We start from the raw sequence: 24,393 nt of genomic DNA on the forward strand, positions 1-24,393 counted from the left end.
AGCAATGTAGAGGGATTCTGTTTTCCCCACAGCCTCAGCAATATTTGTTGTTTTTTGAGTTCTTGATGTAGTCGTTTTTTTGAGAGTAAGATTGAACCTCAGTGATGTTTTGATTTACATTTCTCTAATGGCCAAAGATGCTGAACACTTTTTATGGACCCACTGGCCATTCGTGCTTCTTCTTTTGAGAAATGTATATGCATTTCAATTGCCCATTTTTGATTGGGTCTTTTGTTTTTGGGGGGGTCTTTTTTTGAGTTTTTATATCTTCTAGATATTAATTCCTTACCTGAGGAATAGCTGGATATTTTCCCCCACCCTTTAGGTTCTTTCTTTATTCCCTTTGTTGATTCTTTTGCTGCGCAGAAGCTTTTAAAGTGGATATAATCCCATTTCTTGATTGTTGGTGTTATTTCTTGTACTGTAGGTCACAAAATTATGGCCTATGCCTTATCTTTAATCATTTTACCTGTTTTATATTTCAGCAGACTCAATTTTCCTGTTCTTACATCTCTGTCTTTGATCGATTTTTATTTTATTTTAGTATAAGGTGAAAGATGTTGGGTCTGATTCACTTTTCTGCATGTAGATAACCATTTTTTCCAGCACAGTTTGTTTAAAAAAGCTATCTTTTCTCCAGCTTATGTTTTTGGGCCCTTTGTCAAAGATGCGATGACTGAATGCTCCTGTGGTTATTTCTGTATCTTCTACTCTGTTCCATTGTTCAACATTTCTGGGGTGTTGTTTATTTTCCAGCACCTGCTGTTTTTATCACTGCTGCTTTACCATATAACTTCAAATCTGGATCTGTGATGCTGACTGCCTTGGTCTTGTTGACCAAGAATGCTTTTGCAATTTTGGGCTTCTTTTGGTTCCATACACATTTTAGGATTTTTTTTTCTAATTATGTAAAAAGTGCTATTGGTATTTTGATTGGGATTGCGTTAAATCCATATACCAATTTGGTAATATAGCCACTTGACAATGTTGGTTCTTCCTATCTAGGAACAATGGATGGAATCTAATTAGTTTTTTGAATTTGAATAACTGTTTCTCAAATATAAATATTAACTAATACTGTTCATATCAGTTAAAATTAATATAGTAATAAATTTATTTTGTTAAATGAAAAATTCATTTGTTTGTTTAAAGTTTATCAATAATTTGCTAAATTTAAACATGGAAACCTTACAAGTACCTGATTGCTGGTGTATATAATATACATTTACAACTTCTATACTACATGTTAGCTGTATTACAATTTTTATACCATCTTAATGTTTTCCTTAAGGAACTGTAATTTGATGATGTCTGATCTACTAAGTCAGTGCCTTTCTTTGCATTATTGTAGTCAAAGACTGCATGAGAAGCTGTAAAAGCTGCCCTGTGAGAAAAGCATTCAAGTTCTACCTGTAGCTCAAGCCAGCTGGGACAACTAAATTCAAATCAGAGCCACCGGGCAGAGAGACGTAGAAATTATGGCCCATTTGTGAAAATGTTAATGTAGGACCTAATCTAATTATCATATTTTTATAAGAGAGAAATCAAGACACAGAGACAGACACACAGGCGAATACTATGTGACAATGGAGGCAAGATTGGAGTAGTGTATTTATAAATCAAGGGATATCGAGGATTTCCTGCCACTGCCAGAAGCTAGGAGAAAAGCATAGAACAGAATTTTCCTCTAAGCCTTCCAGAAAGAATTGCTACACTTGACATCTTTTCCTTAGACTTCTAGTGTACAGAGCTATAAGTAAACAAAATTCTGTCTAAAGTTATCTAATTCATTGTAATTTTTCATGGCAGCAACAGGAAACCCATGGCATTGTGTGTGTGTGTGTGTGTGTGTGTGTGTGTGTGTGTGTGTAATTTCTAAAAGTAAATACTATTTTTCTTTCCTGAAAGCTTGGACAGTTTGTCTTTCAAATGTTATTAGGTACCCATGGGTATAGTGTATATACTTTTAAAAGTCTGAGTTTATTTTTACTGTCTAGATCAAAGTGACTTTGATATAGGAAGTGGAAAGTGAGTTGCATCTCTAGAAACATGGTTAATAAAGAATGTGAAACAGTGATTTTGGAGAACACATGAAACCTACTAAAATAATTTAAATATTAACTGAAGAGACACAATTAGAAATGATTGCTTAGAAAGAAAAAACTCAATTTTTAAAAAATAAAATTGTACTAAAAATCATGATAAATTATTTTTGGGATAATATAATATAATATGATATTGCTTTGGACTAAACATTGGTATCTCCCCAAACTCATGTGTTGAAACCAAATACCCACAGTGGTAGTGTTAAGAAATAGCATCTTCAGAAGTGCTTAGCTCATGAGGACTCTGTGACCTTAAAAAAGTGGCTGAAGGGAGTCCGCCTGCCCCTTCTACCACCTGTAGTTGTAGCAGGGAAGTGCCATCTGTGGAGAAGGGAGAAACCCCTTACCAGGCATGAAATCTTCTGGCACTTTGATCTTGGACTTTCCTGGCTTTAGAATTGCAAGACATAAATTTCTGTGTATTTTTAAGTAACTCGGTCTAATGTATTTTTTATGGCAGCAAGGATAAAATGAAATACATATGCAACCTGAGTATATGTAAGCACATACTAACTATGCTTATATAAAAATGAAGAAAATGGAAGTGTTCGTCACTGTTATAAATGTGCGCTATTTTGGAATGTGGCAGCAGAAGAGTGATGGGAGGAATGAGAAAGCTGTAATCTGAGAAGGTAAAGTGGGTTAGCGTAACACATGATAGCACTGAGATCTGAACAGAAATGTGTTTTATATCTAAAGACGACAGTCATAAGCTTTGTCCTAATCGTTATCATGATATTCATTTCATTGAAGAAGCGAAAACAACAACACTGGTTTAAAAGTGTTTTCTGCTTCTTGAAATTTCATTATATTGCATTCCTTTCTTTTTTGTCAAGAGCATATTAAATAACATGAACATAAAAAATTTAAAACATAATTTTTAATTATGGAACTTAAAATCATATTATTGTGCATATATCAAGGTACCATACCATGTTCAAGAACATGTATGCATTGCATAACAGTTAAATCAAGTCAAGCACACTTAACTAGTAAACATTTGTCATTTTATACTTTTTCATAGCTTTGTAATGCCATGTTGGATGGATGGGACACTACTATCTGACCTTTTGCAGTAGCATAGTAAAATTACCTGATTGTATTTGTATTTGACTCTTAGGCTATATTTTGTTTCCTTTCTCTACTGTGTTCCTTCTCTCCTCAAAATGCCTCAGAGAACCAAGCAAGATGCATGACCCCAAATGCAAATAGTGCCAGTTTTGAAATATACATCAAGACCCTGGGTGACACACAGAGCTTTCTTTCAATGCATAACTGATCAGTTTGCCTATATGCACAGATGATTGCCTTATGCCTAAAAACCTACTGTGTCACATCATTCCAAACCAGACATCCCAAAAAGTTTAGCATTCTTCTCCTAGAAAAAAGGTCCATTACTTTCTCCCAGTTGCCTGTTACCATTTACAATGGAAAAGTGTATCCGCCTGCCCTACCCTGTCTGCATAATTACCAATAACTCCTTGTAGAGGAGGCCCCAGGGTCAAAACCTATCAGATTACTTTGGTACTAAATTGGATACAGTTGTATTATAAGTCCCATCTGCTACAACTTGATAGGCAAGCACTTATCAATTTTCTGGGTGGAATAGCTTCCTTATCCTTGTCTCCATGTAGACATTAATATCATGCTTCAGAGGGTTACACTCATCCAAAAACAGAAGTCCTTGGGAATTGTTATATTTTCTGTAAATTTAAAAGTAACTCCTTATATGTTCAAATCAAGATTTGCAATAATCAAAATAACCTCTCATAGTTTATTTTTTATTTTACAGTTTGTATTCATTTTAATTTTAATGAATTTCTATATATGACCTACTGGTATAACCATCATTCTAAATGAGTAACAAATGCTAACACCTATAAAAATCTTAATTAGGAACAATTGTAATTTCCATAGATGAAGAAACTGAAGCATTACTAGCATAAGATCAGACATTTAGTAAACTATGAGGCATTTAATTATGTGTCTAAATGGTCTTCATCTCAATCTAATAAAAGTAAAAAAAAGTCACCTATGACAAACCAAAAGCCAACATCATCCTAAATGGTCAAAAACAGAAAGCTTTCACCGCAAAATCAGGAACAAGACAAGGATGTCCACTATGACCACTCCTATTCAACATAGTTCTAGGAACATTATCTGGAGAAATTAGACAAGAGAGACCAAAAAAAAAGGAATAAAGACAGGAAATAAAGATGTTAAATTATCATTATTTGGGATGACATGATACTCTACACAGAAGACCCCCAAAACTCCACCAAGAGACTTACAGATTTAATAACCAAATTCAGCAGCAAAGCTGGGTATAAAGTCAACACTCAAAAATCAATAACCTTCCTTTATACAAATAACAATCCACTGAGGGAGAAATTAAGGAAACAACACCTTCCACAATAGCATCCAAAAAATGAAATACTTAGGAATCAATCCAACAAAGGAAGTAAAAGACCTTCATATTGAAAACTATAGTACTCTGTAAAGGAGATCAGAGAAGATATCAGAAAATGGAAAGATATCCCTAGTTCTTGGGTAGGAAGAACCAATGTCATTAAAATGGCCATACTTCCAAAAGTACTACACAAGTTTAATGCAATCTTGATCAAAACACTAACAGAATATCTCACAGAATTAGAGAAAACAATTCTAAAATTTCACTGGAACCGGAAAAGACCTGAAATAGCAAAAGCAGTTCTGAGCAACAAAGGCAAGGCAGGGGCGTCACAATCCAGACTTGAAATAATACTACAAAGCTACCCTGATAAAAAAATAAAAATAATAATAGCATGGTATTGAGAAAAAACAGACCACAGGATCAGTGGAACAGACTAGAAGGTGCAGAAACAACTCCAAACACACTCAGCCACCTTATCTTTGACAATCTGGCCAAACACTTTCATTAGAAGAAAGATAGCCTCTTTAATAAATGGTGCTGGGACACTGAGTATCAACGTGCCAAACGTTAAACCTAGACCCATATCTCTCACCATGAACACATTAAAATTGAAATAGATCAAAGATCTAAATATTAAACAGAAACCCTAAATTTATTGGGAGATAGAATAGATGAAATTCTTGAGGGCCAGGGATATGGCTCAGAGGCACAGCACCTACCTAGCAAGTGCAAGATCATGAATTAGATTCCCAGTTCCCCAAGACAGAAAAAAGAGAGATACTTATTCAGCTAGTTTCTCTTAATTCATTAAAAAGAAAGTTTTGTGTTAATATTGCATAGATAACATATCATGCCTATATTTTCTACTCTGAATAACTACTAGGAAGACCACAGTACACAATGTATCAACTATTGTAAATGTCCTACTAACCTGGTTTGAAACTCGATTTCATTGTTATGTTTATCTTTTTTCTTTTTAAAATAAAAAAATCAAAAAGTTGTTACTATAATAATATGCAAATTTAGCATGGAATAAGAAATACAAACAGATAAACTGAATATAAGATATACTGTATATGTACAGACATATTTGCTTAATCAAAAATCGGTAGTACCCAAGAAACTGCAATGGTCATTTTTCTTCTGACATAAGGAAAATAAAACTCCTTAAAGAAAACCAACTTTCTCACTATAATGTTCCTCCCACAGCTCCCACCCCTTATAACCAATGCTGTCTAACCCCTTGTTTTATCTTGCAGTTAGCTCACAACAACATATTCAAATATTTTGACTGCTTATACGTGAATTTATATCATGCCCCAAATCCTCATTTTTCCCATTACATTCCCAGATGTCCTCCAACCAGTAAAAGAAAAAAGTCATCAGCCCAAAAGTCTGAAAGGGGAGCTCAGTACCTACGTATTCCAGCCGCAGTGCTCTGCTCTGTCTGCTGAGGGTCACCCTGTGGGGAGAGCCTCAGATTCTGTGACTACACACTGTCACCCACACACACACCTCACACGTCACTCAGATCTGCATTTTCCTCTAGCAATTTTTCTAAATATGAAATTGTGTGGTTTGCATTTTCTGAGAAACAAAACTTAAGTGATTTCTCTTTGGTGTTGTTAGTGTTCACTTTTTTTCCTTCCTAATATGAGCATGTTTCCATAATGAAATCTGTTGAAAAATTAGTGGCTGCAATTTATGGTCTTTTGTATGTAAATAATAATGGTTATTTCTATGGCTATCAGTGTGAGGGCTTAAGTGTTCCAGACTCTGGTGAAACATCCTAATTTACACAAAGTAAATTAATGATTAAAAATCTACTCCTCCAATGAGAAATCATATGTTCAGGACAATAACAAAGATAACATGGAAAAGTGTAGAATTGGCTTTTTATATCCTTCATTATCCATGTTATCCTTGTCTTGTTAAGGAATTGACTATATGTAATTTAAATTTGCTATTTCCATGAAATTCTGCTGTTGGACATTTATCAGGAAGGTCCATATGGTCACTATATTTGCTTGCATAAAAGTAATGAGCCAACACCATACCAAGTCAAAGAAGCTACTAGAATAACAGAAAGATTCTGATATTTTACCAACACTTATTCAAATGCAATCTTTTACTATATGACCTTGCTATTCTCCTAAACCTATGATTTTTCATTTGTAAGTTAATACAATGTTTATCTTACTGGGCGAATACATCATTTCATTTTCCATTATTATACTAACTGGTTGAGCCTGGACACTTTGTAAAGGAGAGAAAACTTGGCTCATATCTTTAGAGTTGCACAGCATAGGTCCAGCGCCTGCTGGTGATAGTTAGGACCTGCTGGCTACACACAGTTGCTGGCATGGTTGTTGGTTTCTTAGGCACACTGTTGGGATAGCATGGTCACAATGACAGAGAAGGGGTAGGCCAGGCTTTCTCTTTTAAAACAGTAATTTTCATGGGAACTAACCAGGGTCCCATCCCTACTTTAATCTCTCTATGAGAGGTTCCCCTGATGGGCCACCCAACTACCATGGGCCCCACTGTTACGGGTGCCACTCCCTCAGCTCTGCCACACTGAGGTTGAAGTCCCAGCACTGAGGGACAGGCCCCCGCCAAACCACAGCACAGAGGAAAGCCGCGTGGTTCACAGTTCCACTCACTCAGCGCTGCATTAGATAAAAATTGCCATGAATCAAGAAATGTGATATATTCCACAAATAAAACTGTGGAAAATGATACATGGGTGGATCTGGAGCTCATGCTGTTAAGTGAACTATGACAGGCACAGAAACACAACTATTTTATGACCTTACTCATAGGTGGAATCTTAAAAAGGTGATTTTTTCAAAGTTGAGACTAGAATAGTGGTTACTAGAGAAGGAGAAAATAGGAATAAAAAAGATGTGGTTTTTTTTAATGAAATGGAATACTACTCAGCCAGAAAGAAGGATAAACTTGAGACATTTCCAGCTAAATTGCTGAACCTTGAAACCATACTCTTAAGTGAGATACATTGGGCACGTATGTAACGATCACATTGATTCCTGGTGTGAGAAACTGAAAGTGTAAATGAGGATCAAAATGTAAGATAGATATTGTGAAATAGGAAGAAACTGTTCAAAAGGAAAGGGAAAGGAGGGAAGGGGAAGGAATAGAGGAAGGAAGGGAAAAGAAAACATGAGAAAAGGAGGAGAAAGCAGAAGCAAAGCTTTGTAAATAAGGAGGGGAGGAGGGGTTGAAGGGAGGGGAGGGATTGGGGACAAAAAGAGGACCTAAGGTATGTTGTATATAGGTATAGTTTCCCCATGATGAAAGTGACTACTGTGCATATTTAGAATGTACCAATAACAAAGTTCATAAAAGCCTGTAAGAGAAGTGCCGTGGAAGGAGAAGGCAGACCTTGGCTTTGCACAAGCCGAGTGGAAGGACATGGGGCTCGGAGTCGACACACACATTTTACTCTCCCTCAACTCTCTTTCCCCCTCTCCCCACTGCTGCCTCCTACTGGGCAAGATTACAGTATATCTCAATCAAATTTGTATGCACTCTCACCTGTGGCACTTTAAACACATGATATTTGTAAGTATTCATTAGTTAAATAAAATGAGGGCATATTTATGTGTTGCCTATCTCACATCAAAATGCAACACTTGTGGAAAGAAACTGAATGGTGAGGTAAGGAAATGCATAACTGTGGTAAAGAACGTGAGCTGTCCAAACAGCCATCCACGAATCAGGTTTTCATCTTCAAAATCACATCTAATTTGCTACTCCTGCAACCATGGATGTAATAAAATCTTTTCTGTGCCTGATGTTTTTCCTTGGGAAAAAATTCCTATTGCTGGCTTACAGCTCTGTGGAACTAAGTTGGTATAATGTAGGTAATCAATTGGCACTCTGACTTTCATACAATAAGTATCAAAAGTTATAGTTCATAGCTACATAAAAATATGTTAGCCTACCTGCATTTCACATATACATCAATTTATCCTTTTATTGGACACATATTTATAATTATCTATGATGAGGCAGACAATATATCACACATATGGGAAATAATGTTGGACAATCTAGGGCTATTGTACAAGGCATGGGTTCCCTAATTTCTCTCTCAGTGAGTTTGTTGATTGTGTAAAGGAAGACTATTGATTTCTGAATGTTGACTTTGTATCCAGCTACTTGACTGAATTTGGTTATTAAACCTAGAGTTTTGGGGATCTTCCATGTAGAGCATCATGTTATCTGCAAATGATGCTAATTTAACTTCTTTCTTTCCTACCTTTATTGCTTTTATTTCTCTCTCTTGTCTAATTGCTCTGGCTAATGTTTCCAAAATTATGTTGAATAGAAGTGGTGATACTATACTGAATAGAAGTGGTGATACTGGAACCCCTTGTGTTATTCCTGATTTCAGAGTGAAAGCTTCCAGTTTTTGACTGTCTAATATGATGTTGGCTGATGGTTTGTCATACATGGCTTTTATCAGTTTGAGATAGAGAATATCTATTCCAATTTGATGTAGGATTTTTATCATGAATGGGTGTTGGACTTTGTCCAATTCTTTTTCTGCCTCTATTAAGATAATGTGTGATTTTGTCTTTGGCTATGTTGATATGTAATATTTCATTTATTTATTTGCATATGTTGAACTATTCTTGCATCCCTGAGATGAATCCTACTTGGTCACGCTGTGTAATCTTCTTTATGATTTGCTGCATTCTGTTTGCCAGTATCTTATTGAGGGTATTTGCAACTGTGTGCACTGGGGATATTGACCTGTAGTTCTGTTTTTTGATTTGGTCTTTTTCTGGTTTTGGTATCAGGGTAACACTTGCTTTCAGGAATGATTTTAAGAGTATTTCTTTCCTTTCAATTTCATTAAAAAGTTTGAGTAATAATAGCATTGGATTTTTAAATTTCTTATAGAATTCAGGAATGAATCTATGAGGACATGGACTTTTCTTTGTTGATAATTTCTTAATTACATTTTCAATTTCACTGACTGATATTGGGCTATTTAGAGTTGTATATCTTCTTGATTCAACTTTGGTAATTCATATATAGCTATGAATCTGTCCATTTCTTCTGTATTTTCTATCTTCTTAGAGTAAAGGTTCTCAAAGTAGGTATTGATGACTTTTCTGGATTTCCTCAGAATCTGTTGTGATTTCACCCTTTTCATTCCTTATTGCATGAATTTGAATGTTTTCATTTTTTGTAAGATTGGCTAAGGGTTTGTCAATTTTATTTAATCTTTCAAAGAATCAACTCTTTGATTTATTGATTCTTTGTACTGTTTTCTTAGTCTCAGTTGCATTAATTTCTGCACTGATCTTTATAATTTCCTCCTGTAATCAGCTTTAGTCTTGAATTGTTCATCTTCCTTACTAGTTGGTGGTTCAACATTAGGTTGTCTATTTGAGCTCACTCTATTTTCCTGATATGAGAATTCACTTCTGTAAATTTCCCTCTTAGTATTGCTTTTGTTAAGTCACATAAGGTCTAGTATACTGTATCAGCATCATCATTTAATTGTAGATACTGTTTAATTTCACCTGTGACCCATTTGTTGTTCAGTAGGTTGTTATTTAATTTCTGTGTGTTCATGGAGTCTTTGTGTTTTCTTTTGCTGTTGATTTCTAATGTCATTGGTTATAACTGATTCATATCAGCTTGTCCTTGTCATATTGTTTTCCTGCTGGTGGTTAGCTGTCTTTCCCATCTGTTTAACTGCTTGCCCCGCCTAGTGGCTTCTTTCTACTGACACTCTTGGTATTGTGGTCTTTGTTATCTCTTTCTAGAATATCTTTCAGAACACTTTTTAGAGCAGGTTTTGTGATCATGAACTTCTTCAATTGTCATGTCAATTTCAATTATCATGAAAGTATTTTATTTCTTCATTAATTCTGAATGATGATTTTACAGGATACATCAGTCTGGGTTGGAAGTTATTTTCTTTCAGGACTTTAAATACTTCACTCTAAGCTCTCCTTGACTTAAGGTTCTGTGCTGAGAAATCTACTGTAGTTCTAATGGTCTTTCCTTTATAGGTGATTTATTTCTTTTTTAACAGCTTTTTACATTCCATTCTCATGCTGAATTTCTGGAATCTTAATTATTATATGCCTTGGTATAGATTTATTTTGGTCATGACTAATTGGAGCTCTATATGCCAATGTATTTGTATGTCAAATTCTTTGTCCATGTTTTGGAAGTTTTCAGCTATTATCTCTGTGAACATATTTTTTAATGTCATTTGTGCTGACTCTGCTTTTCTCATTGACTCTGATCATTCTTATGTTGTTCTTCTTTGTGTCATCTTGAAGTTGTTGAATTGTTTTTTCATGGCCCCTTGCTATTTTTAAGAGATCTTTCTTGTATTCACTGTTATCCTGTCTTCTTGGTCTGATATTCTATTTTCACTTTTGTTCACTCGATTTTGCAAAATTTCAGTGGAATTTTTAATTTTCTAGATACCTCTTTGAATCTGTTTCATGGATTCCATTTCTTTTCTATGATGGGCATTCATGATTTCCATCATTTTCCTATGCTCCTCCATTTTTTAATCTATGTGTACTGTAAATTTGCTGAGCAAGTCCTTCATCATGGTCATTATCTCTTTTTTATACCTGAGAAACCATTTTTGCTCTAATTTTATATACCTAGATATAGATATATAGATATTACCTGCTGCTGTCATTCCAGAAAGTTCAGGTGGGTGGCTTCTGATTTCCTCTACCTCATTGTGGCCTGGATTTGTCCTGGGTAGAGTGGAAGTCCAGGGGTACATTTTGCTTCTACATCTTGTCATTTTCTATTTTTGTATTTTAATTTTTTCTCTCTGTTGTTGCATGTATTTTTCTTATGGTAGGTAGCTTTATCACTGATATTGAGGGTTCCCTAGAAGATGTCTATTTCCCTGATACATCTTAAGGGAGAGCTGGCTCTTGGTCTTGGTGTCTGTCCCACAATCCCATCTTACCACTTTATTAGGGATGAGAAGTTGCTACCGATTTGGTTCAGCACTCAGTCATTTGATACTGATTTATGGGGACAGTTGTGACCCCAGACTATCACAGTATTGTCATACAAGGGTGAACAACTGATTACAACTGGCATGGCATCCTGGCTAGAGTAGTACAGTTAGGAATAACAATATCATCAAGCACAGACTGTAAACTGACAAACTGTGGTAACTGCTAATTTGGCATCTCTATCCATAGGAGCAAGATCTGTACTTACATAACAACATCCAGAATAAACCAGGAACTTGTATGCAGTGAGTTTCTCCTTGGGAGAGTAATTTTATCCTGTGGAGAAGGGGAGTTTAAGAAGGAAAGGGGAGAGAACAGAGCAATAACTGAAGAGAAATATAGAAGCAGAAAGAAAAAGAATGATCACCCAAGCTCTGGGGAGCTGGAGAAAACAGTAGAGGAAGAATTAGAGAGAAGGAAAAAGAATATCAAGGCAAACCAGAAAGACTAGACACAATGTTCATTCACAGGAAAATATCAAAAACTCCAGAAAGACTGTTAAGGAAAGAGAGACAGGACAGAGAGAACAAACCCAAGCAATAAAAGTCAAAACCTAAACAAACCAGCTCCCTCCACAAAAAAAATAAAGAAAAAAATCCCCTGGGGCCTTTTCTAGGTCAGAGCTGGAATCTGTGCTATGTAACTTTGCCAAGAAAACAGTGGGATTGCTGATGGGTGCGGGACTGATCTTGGCCTTACCACTGACTCCTCTCACATTTTTGCTGCAGGACAGAGGGGATGCCCTTGTCCTGCCATGGGCCAGGGCCATTTGCCTGTTGTGCAGCCAGTCACAGATCAGGGGCCTGCTTCCAGTCCTTTGTAGCTAGGGTTAAGACTGGCTTTTGGTGGCCACTGCCATGGAGTCTGATTGGTCCCCACTCCCACTGTACAGTCCTTCCCTCATTCCACTTTAGGATATTGGCAGTGAAGAGACCCTGGGGCCGTTCTCACATTGGAGTTCAAGCCCTGAGCCCCCTGAAATAAAATGGCAACCTGCCCACCCACGGCAGTCCTCTGCACGGCTCTGTGCTGGGCGCTACGCTAGCTCACTCACCACGTGCTGACTCTGGAGTGCCCCTCAGGAAACAGTGTCTCAGGTTCTCAGAGCTGCCTCCAACTGCACAAGACCCCTGTGGTCCAGGTCAGGTCGGCATCCCCCCGTGAGGAGCAAAATTGCTCTTGCTGCCTCCCCATCCACCAAGTTAGCTCACAGCTGCTCCTGCCGCACTGCATGGTCTCTGGAATGCCCGGCGAGTTATTTCTTCTGTAGCAAGGAGTCCTGTTCTCTTCTCTTCTCTCAATGCCCTTGTGGTTCCTGTGTGCCCTGCACTCACTTTGATTCCTCCCTGGGCTGTTGTTTTCCAGACTCTCAGCACTTTGTCCTGGAGAACGTCAGTTTCAGGCACTCACCTCCACTATGTTTTTCTTCTCCATTGCACTTTTTATGGGAAAAGAGAAAGGAAAAGAGGAACACTTCCTACACTTGAACTTATGGAAGGAAAACAAGTTCTGTCTCCAAAAGCAAGTGAAGGAAAGTGGTTCAAACAAGCAAGAGGACTATGACACAGGGAAGTAGATATGTAGCCTGCAGAAGAGCTTGCTTCAGTAATATTGTTCCCCCGTTTGTTGTTAAACTTCTGCTCTAATTTCCCCTATGTTACTCCCTAAGGATAAGTGAAAAAAATTGCTCGTGATAAATTAAATCTATGATTTATTTATTTATTTAACATCTGATATTCTTTTCAAAGTTATTTGAATGATTTAGCATATTTCTGGGGAAAATAATAATATGCTTCTGCTTTTATACACAAAAAAGTACAAATTTATATACAAAAATTTATATATAAAAGAAAACACAAATCAAAGTAGGCTTTTAGTGGTTTCTTAGGTGGAGATCTCACATTCAACTTGGGGTACATTTTTTAGAACATTTTTCTGTAGTTCTTTTGTTGTCATCAAAGTTTCTCCCAGTGGTACAGGAGGTGTTATTTCTGTGGTGTAAGAATTTGACAGCAGAATTATCACAACCTGTGAAACTAATCACAGTGCCACAGGTGAGTGAGCAAATAATCTCAGCATTCCCCCTTCCTACTTAATATCTTTATTACTTTTCCTTCTCCAAGTCAGTCTCAGGATCAGTTAGGTAGATGTCTCAGGCAACCCCCAGATCAGGCTTTTCAGGACACATATTCAGTGACAGAGATTAATCTGAGATAACATGGCTGTACCTGACAGTGGATTGTTTTCTTGCGGTTGATGGTGTCTGATAAGCTGGTAACCAAGGTGTTAAGGAAAATTTAGAGCTCTTCTTCTGAATTATGTTGTTCATGCTGGTGCACAGGGGACACACACACACACACACACACACACTCACAATCACTCTGACCCAGAATGACAGGAATCATCATGAAACTAAGAAAAATTTTTTCACAATCTCAGTATGAGAAGGAATAGGTGGGAACAGTGGTGGAACCCAGACCACCTGGAGACATATTGAATGCACCAAGAACGTAGCTCTGTGGGTTCACACAGGAGATGAGTGAGCATTTCCTAGAACTGCTGTACAAAAGACACGATACAGACACAAATGTTAAGGCTATTAAGGAATATATCCCCAAGCCCACATACCACTTAATTAAAATCAAAAATCTTCACTTAAAAATCTGATAATTTCTGAGAAACCCACTTCTTTGTAATGTAAATCCTCTTTTAAAATTGGTATGATTTAGTCCATCTCTCTTTTCAGAGGAGGAACTGCAGGGACATGCAATGTGGTCCCTCCTAGGAGCACAAAAAGCAGGCAAAGAGCAAAGCTTTAAATGAGCACCACAAAAACCAGTCTGATCAGACTATCGTGTTTATTCGGCTGTTGAATTTTCTCTGGTCTCTGGTACTTTGGAAAATGAAGCCACCATCTGTTGGGGTTTTACCTTCCCCACTCTGGAACCCTCCGTGCTTGGGGTCCCCAGCCATACATTCCCAGGGCCTCTTTCTTGGTCTCTTTGTGTTAGGGTTGATATCTAGATGTCCCCAAAGGCCTGTGCATTCATAGGTGGGGCTTTTGGTAGACGATTGGATTTTGATGACCGCAAAGTGACTTGCTGTTAGGAGGTAAAGTCTGGTAAGAAGAGGTGAGTCCCTGCTCCCCACCTCATTCTCTCTGCTGCCCGCTCCCATGCCAGGGCAGCTTCCCCTCTGATCCATCCCTCTACCATGCTGTCCAGCCTAGAAGCCAGCCAACCATGGGCTGTAAATATGAGCAAAAATAAACCACTTCCCTTTTAAATTGCAGGTATCCCAGTGATGAGAAACGTGACTAAGACACTTGCCATTTCTGCTTTTTCTCTGTCTCTCTCTGTGACCATCTTTCCACTCAGCATCCAGGTGGATCTGCTGGGGGTCTTTGGTGAGACCCAGGGCCGGTGAGCAAATGGACAGGAAGGTTCCTCCCCAGGCATTTCTTCAACAGCCCAGAGAAGGTCTCTGTAAGAGAGAAATGGAGTAATAGCTTGCACTGTCGGGGGTACTCGCTGTGGGAGGTGTTCACTGGATGGGGTGAGGTCAGGGAAAGCAGCTCTCCTCAACCCATGTAGATGGGCATAATTCTAATGACACTCAGAGACCCACACAGCAGTGACTGTCTTACCCACAGGGGAAGGCTAGCATCGCTCTCCTCTCCATAGCTTACTGATCAATTGGCTCTCAGTGTACCAAAAAAGACAGTATTTTGCATGAAGCTGAAAAAATCGAATGAACTCTTTAAAATCACCTGAAAGAACATGAGATGTTTGCTGTCCTGCTGCAGACCCCAGTTTTCTGGTCATACCAGTCCCATCCCCCAGGCCTGTGCTGGCGTCTTAGGCCCACTCACCCCAAAGGCCTGGCGCTGCCCCTTCAGGAAGGGCAGTGGAGTCTTCTGCAGCTGGTCTGGGTGCAGAACGCTCTCACTCTCTGGAGAGTTGATGGCCAGTCCCCGGGCTGCGTCTGCCCCTGGCGTCCAGCCGTTGCTGGGAGATCAGGAAAGAGCCCTGCTCAGTGTACGTCCGTTTTCAAAGGTCTCCCACACTCAGGGCCATCACCTCAACACAAGGAGTTGTGGGCTCTGGGACTGGGTCAATTTAACTTCTCCCTGTTTGCATAGCGCAGGCTGGGTTTTTCCTTTATGCTCATTCCCACATCTCCCACGGTGTCGCTGCAAATGAAACTGAGATGGTTTCACCTCGTCTCATCAGTGTGCACACAGCGTTACTGATCCTGAAGCAGACAGTCTCCTGCGTAAGACTGGGCGCTTTCCCCTTCGGTTCCAGATGAACAGAAGACTCACATGCAGCAAGGTGACAGGCAAGGTGATTTCCATTCCTCGGTTTCCTCCAGCTCACTTGACCTGGTCCCCTCCCCACAGACCAGGCCTCCGCATCCCCTGTCTGATCACATTCGCGGAGACAAAGCAAGGGCTGAGGGGCAGGCAGTTCTTCCTACCTTTGCATCTTCCCAGAGAGCACACAGCAGTTGTCATCCTCTTTGTTCCATGGAGACTTATTCCCAATCCTCAGTGTGAGTGACCCTCTCAGATTGGGGTTTGCGACACCAACACCTCCAGAGTCCCATGCCAGCCCCTTGCTTCCTGACATTTATCTCACTCAGCTCACCAGGGGAGTGTCAGGAAGGCTTAAGCCTTGTGCTGTGTCTCTAGCACGCTAATCTCTCTCCCTTATCCTCAGCTGTGGACATGGATTCAGCCTAGCTGTCCACCCACAGGAGCTGTGTACAGTTATGCGGCCATACAGGAGAAATATTTCACTAGGCAGAATCAGCTATTTCTTTAGTTAGGACTTGGAACTCTTTAGTGCCAAAGGAAGTGAACGGGCCCCTGAATGAGAAGGGGATGCACTGGGCTGTGACCGTCACCACTGAGACCATGTGAAGAGCAGAGATAAAGGATGATCTGCATCGGCATCGTGTACATTGTTACCCCATCACACAACCCCGTCTGCAAGAACACAGGCAACACAGAGCTGAAGGTAGTGATGCCTCCTTCTCTCTCGGTGAAGCAGGGTGGTCTGCCTTAGGGAGCAAAACCTGCAAGCAAGGAGTGCCAGTTCCCTCTCTGTGGGGTCCAGTTGAGGAGCAGATCACCTGCTGTGCTGGCAGAACTTCTTGGGAAAGGTTCCTGAATACACCACAGAGCAATGACATCCCTGGAGTGAGTGCACGTACAGGTAACACTGAATGAGGTTTGGGGACAGAGCTGTGTATATCTGCTCTGATTTTACATTCATGGATTTTCCTGAAACTCTGAGAGGCTGTGACCAGATCATGCCAAAACCTGAGGCTCATACAACTTGTTCTTGAGTTGCCCTAGTAGAAGACATTATATGAGCAGAGTAATCAGGAAGGTATTTATAGCACTACATGTTTGAGAAAATTATCACTTCATATGGCATAATTTTTTTAAAAATGTGCCCTGCTTTCCAGTTGTAAGTGCAGGGTTACAAACTCTTGAACTGGGGCTGGGGATTTAGTTCAGCAGCACAGCACCTGCTTGGCAAGTGCAAGGTCATGAGTTCAACTCCCAGTACTGGAAAAAAAAAAAAAAAAAAGAGCTTTGTCACTCTTGAAGTGATTAAAAAAAAAAACATCAATTCTAGTTGAATTGGTAAATGTATTGCTTCTTATGGACACTTTACCTTAAAGTGGCCAGTCCCTGCACAAGTATGTAAAAACTGTCTAAAAATCATATTTTGTTCCAGCATACAAAAGGAAAACAATTGGAAGTGTCTCAAGGACAAGGAGACAAATTTCCTTGGCTTTGCCATACCCAAATTTATTGATATATATTTAGAATATATTTTCATTAATCTTTTTTTGAGATGAATATATATTCACATGTAGTTGTAAGAAACAATAAAGATTTATCTTCCATACATTTCCCTAGTTTACCCGATGACAACATTCTACCAAAGAATAGCACAGCTTCATGACCATAGTATTGTCATTAATGGAGTCAGGGTGCAGAGCATTACCGTCACCACAAGGATCCCTCACATTGCCACACAAGTTTCCTCCCCACCACCCTCCTTACCTAGTCTCCATAAGTGCAGTGATGTACAGTAGTACGTAACCTTCGAAGACTGGCTTTTCTCACTCAGCAAAATTCCCTGGATTTTCCCATGTTGGTGTTTGTACTGGTATTAACAATTGTTTCTGTTGTTAGGTAATATTCCATGGAAAGGATATACTACACTGTGGTTAGCCATTCACCTTTGAAAGATACTTGGGTTGTTTCTAGTTTGGAGCCATTGTAAGTAAAGCTATTTTAAGTATTTATGAACCAGTTTTCATGTGAACCTAAGTCACTTCTTTGGGATGAATTCCCAGGAGTGCAATTGCTGGATCATATAGTAGTTGCATGCTTGATTTTTTTTTAAAGAAAACACCACACACTTTTCCTGAGTGGCTGTATGATTTCCTGTTTCCATCAGTGATACAGTTTCTCTGCATCCTTGCCAGCATTCAGTGATGTGATCACTTCTTTCTTAGCCACCTGGTAGGTATGTGATAACATCTCATGGTGATTTTAATTTCTGCTTCCTTGATGGTCAATAATGTTAAACACCTTTCCATGTGTTTATTTGCCATCTGTACATCCTTTTCAGTAAATGTTTTTCCATATCTTTTGCACATTTTCCTACTGGCTTGTTTGCATTTCTACTGTTGAATTTTGACAATTCTTTATATATTCTAAATACTAATCCTTTCTCATATATACAGTTTAGAAGTATTTTTGCCAAGTTGTCTATTGACTTTTCATTCACTTAACTAGATTTCACCAAACAAATACTTTTTAAAAATCTGATAAATTCTAGTTTATCAAGTTTTTGTTTTATGAGTCATACTTTTGCGGGCCTAGCCTTATATAGCAAACTTCTTTTCCAGTGCCTTTTTTTTTCTAAACTTTTTTACTTCTACAGTTTTCTTTTCCTAAGTTTTTATTTAAGTCTATTGGTGCAATTTAGGTATATATAATGACCACATTCATTTTACGGGATTTGTATTTGTACACAATGTGTCTTGATTACTTTCTCCCCTTATTCCTGTCCCCTTCTTTCAAACCTCTTTTCCCTCTCTGTTCACAAAACTTGTTTTCATTTTATCCCTCTTTTTTACTTTTTCTTTTCCTTCCTTCTTTTCCTTCCTCTCACTCCCAGATTCCCTTTTCCTTTTGAATAGTTTCTTCCTATTTTACAATACCTATTGTATATTTTGGTTGCTTTTTATAATTTCAATTTTTTACACCAGAGATGTAATGAGAAATTTGCACATATGTGTCCAATTTATTTCACTTATGCTTCTGGTCTCAAGGTCCATCCATTCAGCTATACATGTCTCAGCGTTATCCTTCTTTATGGCTGAGTAATACATCATTATATTAAAAAAACTCATCTTTTCTATCCATTCATTGGTTGAAGGACATTTGGGTTGCTTCCAAGATTTAACTATTACAAACTGTGCTGCTATAAACATGGTTATGCATGTATCTCTGAGTACGATGCTTTTAATTCTTCCCAAAGTGGAATAGCTGAGTCAACTGGAACCCGTAGTCTTAATATTTGAGGAACCTTCACACTGATTTCCACAGTGGTTGCAGCAGTCTACACTCCCACTAACAGTGAAGAAGTGTTTCTTTTTCACCGCACCCCAACAGCATCTGTTACTAGCTGTTTCCTTGATAATAGCCACTTGTTCTGTGTGGAGATGTTATCCAAAAAGACATGGTGTTTATACTTCTGATATGAGCTAACTATGACAAACTAGACAGAAAATGATTTTAAAACAGTGTATTTCATGTGTGTGTGGATATTAGTGTGCTGGAGATACAGCAAACTCTGAGAGTAAGAACAGTTCTCTCAAGCTAATTATAAGGAGAAGGCGTGGACAACAAAAAAGACATTTTTATAGCTCAGTGTAGACATTTTCAGGGGAGGAAAACATGTTTTGCAGATGGGAAAACAACAATCTTATTTTAATAAATTTTCTGAATGAAGTTGACTCTGTCCCCATACCTATAATCAGGAAAATTGTTATCAGGAACTCTAGGAGTGAAACGGGCTTGAACTACAAAGGGCAGCTTCAAGTTTCCTGTAACTTTACTCTCAAAAAGAAGTGTTTGTGACTAGGAATCCATTTTCATCATGATGAAAATAGAAAAGCTGATATTAGCCTATGCTTAAATTCAAGATGGATGTTTCTTTAAGTAGTTATACAGGATCTGTTCCTGACACAGAGGGAAGACATTCCTGATATGTGAGTGTGTCTCCTCCATTTCCTGTAAGTAGCTCAAGCAAGTGCAAGAGCAGAGGGTCGGCTGAGGTGGTTCTGCAGCCAGGGTGGGCCTACAGTTTTTCCAGGCCTAAGATAGATGGCCGCTTTGCGCTGCTGAATTAGTGCTACTGAGAGAAATCAAACTCAAGGCAGGAGAGCATGCATACGAGTTGTTATGTGGGTTAATAAGGACGTAGTTGTCGATCCTTAAACTTCCTGAGAAGCACGGGTCCATGAAAAACAATCCATCCACCACCAAAACCAAAATACTCTTCCAGACCCTGCTTAGATCTGTGTGGAAATGAAGGAGCCCTAATGCAGCAAGTCTGAATATTCTACATCGTGTCACTCGGCAGAAATATTGAGGTCTGTGGCCAGTGTGGATTGATTTCTGGCTTCCTCCTACAGATACTCATCATTCTTTCACCCATGTGTGTCGTGGGTGGTGTTTACTGGGTACAATGAAAAGGACTCATCCCTTCATCCGACTGTCTAGGGCAGCACATCTTCAGCCACTGAAGGATGCACAGGTCGTGAAGAGCAGCAGCATCAGGAGACCTGACTATGGCCCTGCAGGGCAGGAGCTCAGCCGTTCCCCAGGGCCACCCTGGGCTGATGACCTTCCCTCAGGATGAGCAGAGCCACATCCAGAGCTTCACTGAGGGGGAGCCTGTCATTCTTGGGGTGAGTAGTTTAAAGCCCATTTAAGACTCAATTGGTACCATGTTCCCCGAATTTGTTTTTGTTATTCTAGTATTGCAAAGTCACGAAAAACCCCATAAGACACAGTGGGTTTTTAAATGAAGAGACCATGTATACCGTTTGTGCAGGTACCCAAAGCGTCCTGGATGTGGCAATACTGACTGTAATCTGAGTATCTATCTTTACAGAATCCCCCTAGTAAATGGGTGCTGTTTACTCAGAACCTCCTGAAATGATTTTTTGGAGAAACATGTATTGCTCTGCCTCACAGACACTCTCTTCTGTAGGTAACCCAAATCATGATCAGACTCATGTATATTTGCCTGTGCATGATGCTAAAGATTACACATTCAGATATTTATTTTCCATTGGAAACTGAGGCTGTAGTGTTCTACTTGCAACTTTTGGGACCAATCTGTGTAAGTACTCTGGAATCACATGGGGTTTTCTATTACATGAAATAAGCACATGACCCTGAATATATTTTCATATATTATTTATGAGCCCATATCTGGGGGAAGAGTTTTGAAATCCATTTGTTCTTAGAACAAGAAGAGGTGATGTAGTCCCTGTCTAACTCATTTACCTCCTCTTGTTATGCAGTATATCCTGTCTGGAACTCCGTCCACTGTTTCTGGAAGGAAAATGACAAAAAATGTGGTGAGTTTCCCTGTCATTTCACAAAATTAGCAAAAGGGAAAACATAGATCAATCTTAATTTCCAAATGACCCAGTCTTCTCAGCTTTCCCATTGCCCTGACTTCAGGTCCCAAACAATCCCTTCCTCGGCACCGTAGGTCATTTGTCTTTGCCTGGCTTTTTTTTTAAAAATCAGTTTTAGTTATATTTTATAGAGCATACACAACACCCCATGTATAATGATTAACCAGGCAAGGAGGATGAAGAGGGCCCCAGTTTTCTGCTTCTATTTCAGATTTGTGTCAGTGTGGGGATGAACACTGTGAGTGTTGTAATAGCAGGATTGTCACTGATACTCCCGGCCGTCACTTTGTATCTAGTGAGTTGGATCTCAGAGACAACAATTAAGTATGTAGTATTTGTAAGTATTTCTAGATCCAGAGATGAGACACTCATTTAACCCTCATATAAAAAGTTCCTTGCAGGTTTTGCCCTTATCTCAGGCACATAACAGAGCACAGGGTAAAAGTGACCACTCCCTGCAGAATGACAGTCTGCCCCTTGACTCTAAAAGCTTAAAGTTCCCTGCCTAGTAGTTCACAGGCGGCAAGTTCTGTGCACCTCAGGTGAACCTAGGGAAAATCTCCATTTAAGATGAATATGAAACGGCATCGGTGAATTCATTCATTGGTTGATATTCCAGGCTTCCTGAAGGTTAAAGGCGAGGGCTCTACTTCATTCATAACGGTCATAAGCAACGTCCAGAACCGTCTCTGGAGACCTCACGTTCACACCAACATGCACTGATACAATGGGTACATGATGGAGATTCACTTCTGAGTGCCGTGAAGGAGTTCCCAAATAGTCTCAATCACACCTCAGTAAACAGGCTTTGCAAAAGAATTTTTTAAATGATGTTTATATAAAAATTTGGAGAAGTAGAAATTATTTCTTTGGGTGAAAATTACAATAAAATGGGACTGCCTGTTTGAGAGTCTCTTTGTCACAGTGGTTAGTTTTGTTGCCTCTTCCCCAGAGTGGTCAGTACGGGAAACCAGGACTGGACATTGCCCCTGTGCGGGTTGGGTCCACTGCTTAAGGATGAGGACACGCAGCAGTTGCTGTGGCCAAGCTGCCTCTTCTCAGGTCTCTAATTTTCCTCTCCTTGTGGTTCTGATTAGCAGGGGATCTCAGTTGTGAAGGTTGTCCTCACCGTGCTTGAGTTCTGCATCGCTCTGAATCTGTCTGCGTTTGGGTGCCATGTTGTCTGCTGTGGTGGAACTTCAGTGAGTGTCTCTGATCTAGAAGGCTTGGAAAACTCGTTTCCATTTTCTTATTTATCTATTCATGTTGTTTTAAGGGACAGGAATATAAAACACTATAAGGTGTGTTCCCTTGTACAAATTTGTGTGAATGCCCCCTGGTGTTCACTTTTGTCCCTGGAGAATATGCCAGTGGATACTAGATGAGGCGCTTCAGGGTGGGTGTAGTTTGGAATCTGAGAAAGCAAAAGCACAGCCCCAGGAAGCTCTCAGGGCCCTGGACACCTGCAAGGCCCTGTGCTCATCTGCTGGGTCTCTCTCTTCCACAGGTGGTCACTGACTTATCCTCCAGTGAGCTTGGCGTCTCTGCACGTGCTCCGTATGCTGACTATGATGAGGTGGCTTTCGTGCCCACTTGATCTACTCGTTGTGCGGCGCATGTCCTCTTCCTGTGCGTTTCCCACCGATGATTCCGTGTATCAGTGTCCAGCGATAAAGAGGAGTCAGTGTGTTCTCAGGAGAACACGTGTTTTTGATGGGTTGAGGCTCACCTTGCTGTGGTCTTTTCCCCAGCTCTCGATTGCCCTCGGTCTTGGCAATGGAGCAGGCAGTTTAACTGCATAGAACTGGCTCCATCTCATAGACTTTCAACACCTATCAAGAAGCTTTTGTGCACATTAATTCTCTGGTCCCCCTTGAAGGGAATGTGAAGACTAATTATACATACGATGTCTTGGAAAGCTTTTGCCATTTTTACTGAAAGCCTTCCAGTCATGCCACATGACGCTTGTTATAACTATACACAGTGCAGTAATTACAATCGAGCAATTAACATCGCCATCACCCACACAGTTGCCTTTGTTCCATGGTAAGACCACCTGGAAAGTCTCTGCCAGCAAATTCTTGTCTTTTACTCCCCTGCTGCTGTTATGTCTCTGAACTAGGCACCTTGTAAAATCACGCCTTTGTGCTTTTCTCCTACATCTCCCCTGCACCTCCTGTGCCCTTAGTAACCACTGTCTCTTCCATAGTGCTGTGATCATGGGGGTGTGCTACCATGCATGACTGAAATTTTTTTCCATTAGTTTTAATTTTTTGGTACCAGGAGTCAAACTCACACTTCCCAGACAGGCACTGTGCTGCTGAGCCATATCCCCAGCCCTTTTTCCATTAGTTTTAGACCCCTACTTACGGATTTATTTAAAATATTAAACATAACACGTTCAAAAGGCACTACTACTACCCACACCACACGCCCCACAATCGCCAATGTTCATCGAACTGTGATGTTGGTTTTCTTCATCAAAACTAATGTTTGACTTTTAGCCCCAAAATGATTATTGTGGAAATAGGACATGTGCTTGTAGAAGATTTAGATCCATCTGATACATCCAACAGAATGAATACACAATATGTCAGTGGTATTTTTCCTCCAAAATTTCTTCCCTAAAAAGCAGCAAGCTGGCTTTCCAAGATCATAGATTCTCTTCCAGACCCATTCCACAGTGAACAATGAACCTTTTCAGTCATCACTGTTGATGAACCTTTTCATCCACTGTTCCCTTCTGCCATGATGTTTCTACCTTGGAGCAGCTGACCATGGACTAAATCCCCTGAAATGGTGAGCCCAATCACATCTCTCCTTTAAGTTGTGTACTTTGGCTATTATGTCCCAGCACTGGTCCTAGCTAATGCAGTCAGTGTAGGAACTTCACAAGAGAAGCTGGTTGTCAGGCTGTGCAATTTATTTTGACAATTTGAAATAATCAAACCATGTTTAGATTTAGTCATTAAACCCATCTGACGTACATTCACTCAAATTAGAAGATTCCAACTACAGAAAAGTCCAAAGAGTATCCTGTGATTGGAAAAAGGTAGAGTTGTTTCCTTCATTCATGATAATCTTCGGAGGA

At 39.5% G+C, this 24,393-nt stretch overlaps 2 protein-coding genes across 6 annotated transcripts in view; one reads left to right on the forward strand and one right to left on the reverse strand.

Annotated features, from left to right (window-relative positions):
- The window catches only part of LOC102023178 (membrane-spanning 4-domains subfamily A member 4A-like), a 28,962-nt gene extending 22,791 nt beyond the window's left edge, over positions 1-6,171 (reverse strand). Inside the window, exon 1 of one of the 2 annotated variants that reach the window (XM_005408091.2) lies at positions 5,938-6,171. The gene's annotated coding sequence lies outside the window, so the exon portion shown is untranslated. Of the gene's footprint in view, positions 1-5,933 lie in introns of both variants that reach the window. The other variant, XM_005408090.2, reaches the window with a different exon arrangement.
- Positions 1-24,387, forward strand: part of LOC102022414 (membrane-spanning 4-domains subfamily A member 4A) — a 28,525-nt gene extending 4,138 nt beyond the window's left edge. For 2 of the 4 annotated variants that reach the window (XM_013506507.1, XM_005408088.2), the window contains 5 exons: positions 20,286-20,561; positions 20,867-20,998; positions 21,183-21,239; positions 22,400-22,504; positions 22,810-24,387. In XM_013506507.1, the coding sequence (XP_013361961.1) occupies positions 20,442-20,561; positions 20,867-20,998; positions 21,183-21,239; positions 22,400-22,504; positions 22,810-22,899 (504 nt within the window). In that variant the 5' untranslated portion in view covers positions 20,286-20,441 and the 3' untranslated portion in view covers positions 22,900-24,387. Of the gene's footprint in view, positions 1-19,088; positions 20,244-20,285; positions 20,562-20,866; positions 20,999-21,182; positions 21,240-22,399; positions 22,505-22,809 lie in introns of those variants that run through there. The other 2 variants (XM_005408089.1, XM_005408087.2) reach the window with 2 other exon arrangements.
- Positions 24,388-24,393: the final 6 nt, after the last annotated feature.

Source organism: Chinchilla lanigera, unplaced genomic scaffold (genome assembly GCF_000276665.1).
Source record: "Chinchilla lanigera isolate Chin_1 unplaced genomic scaffold, ChiLan1.0 scaffold00110, whole genome shotgun sequence".
Classification (NCBI taxonomy): domain Eukaryota; kingdom Metazoa; phylum Chordata; class Mammalia; order Rodentia; family Chinchillidae; genus Chinchilla; species Chinchilla lanigera.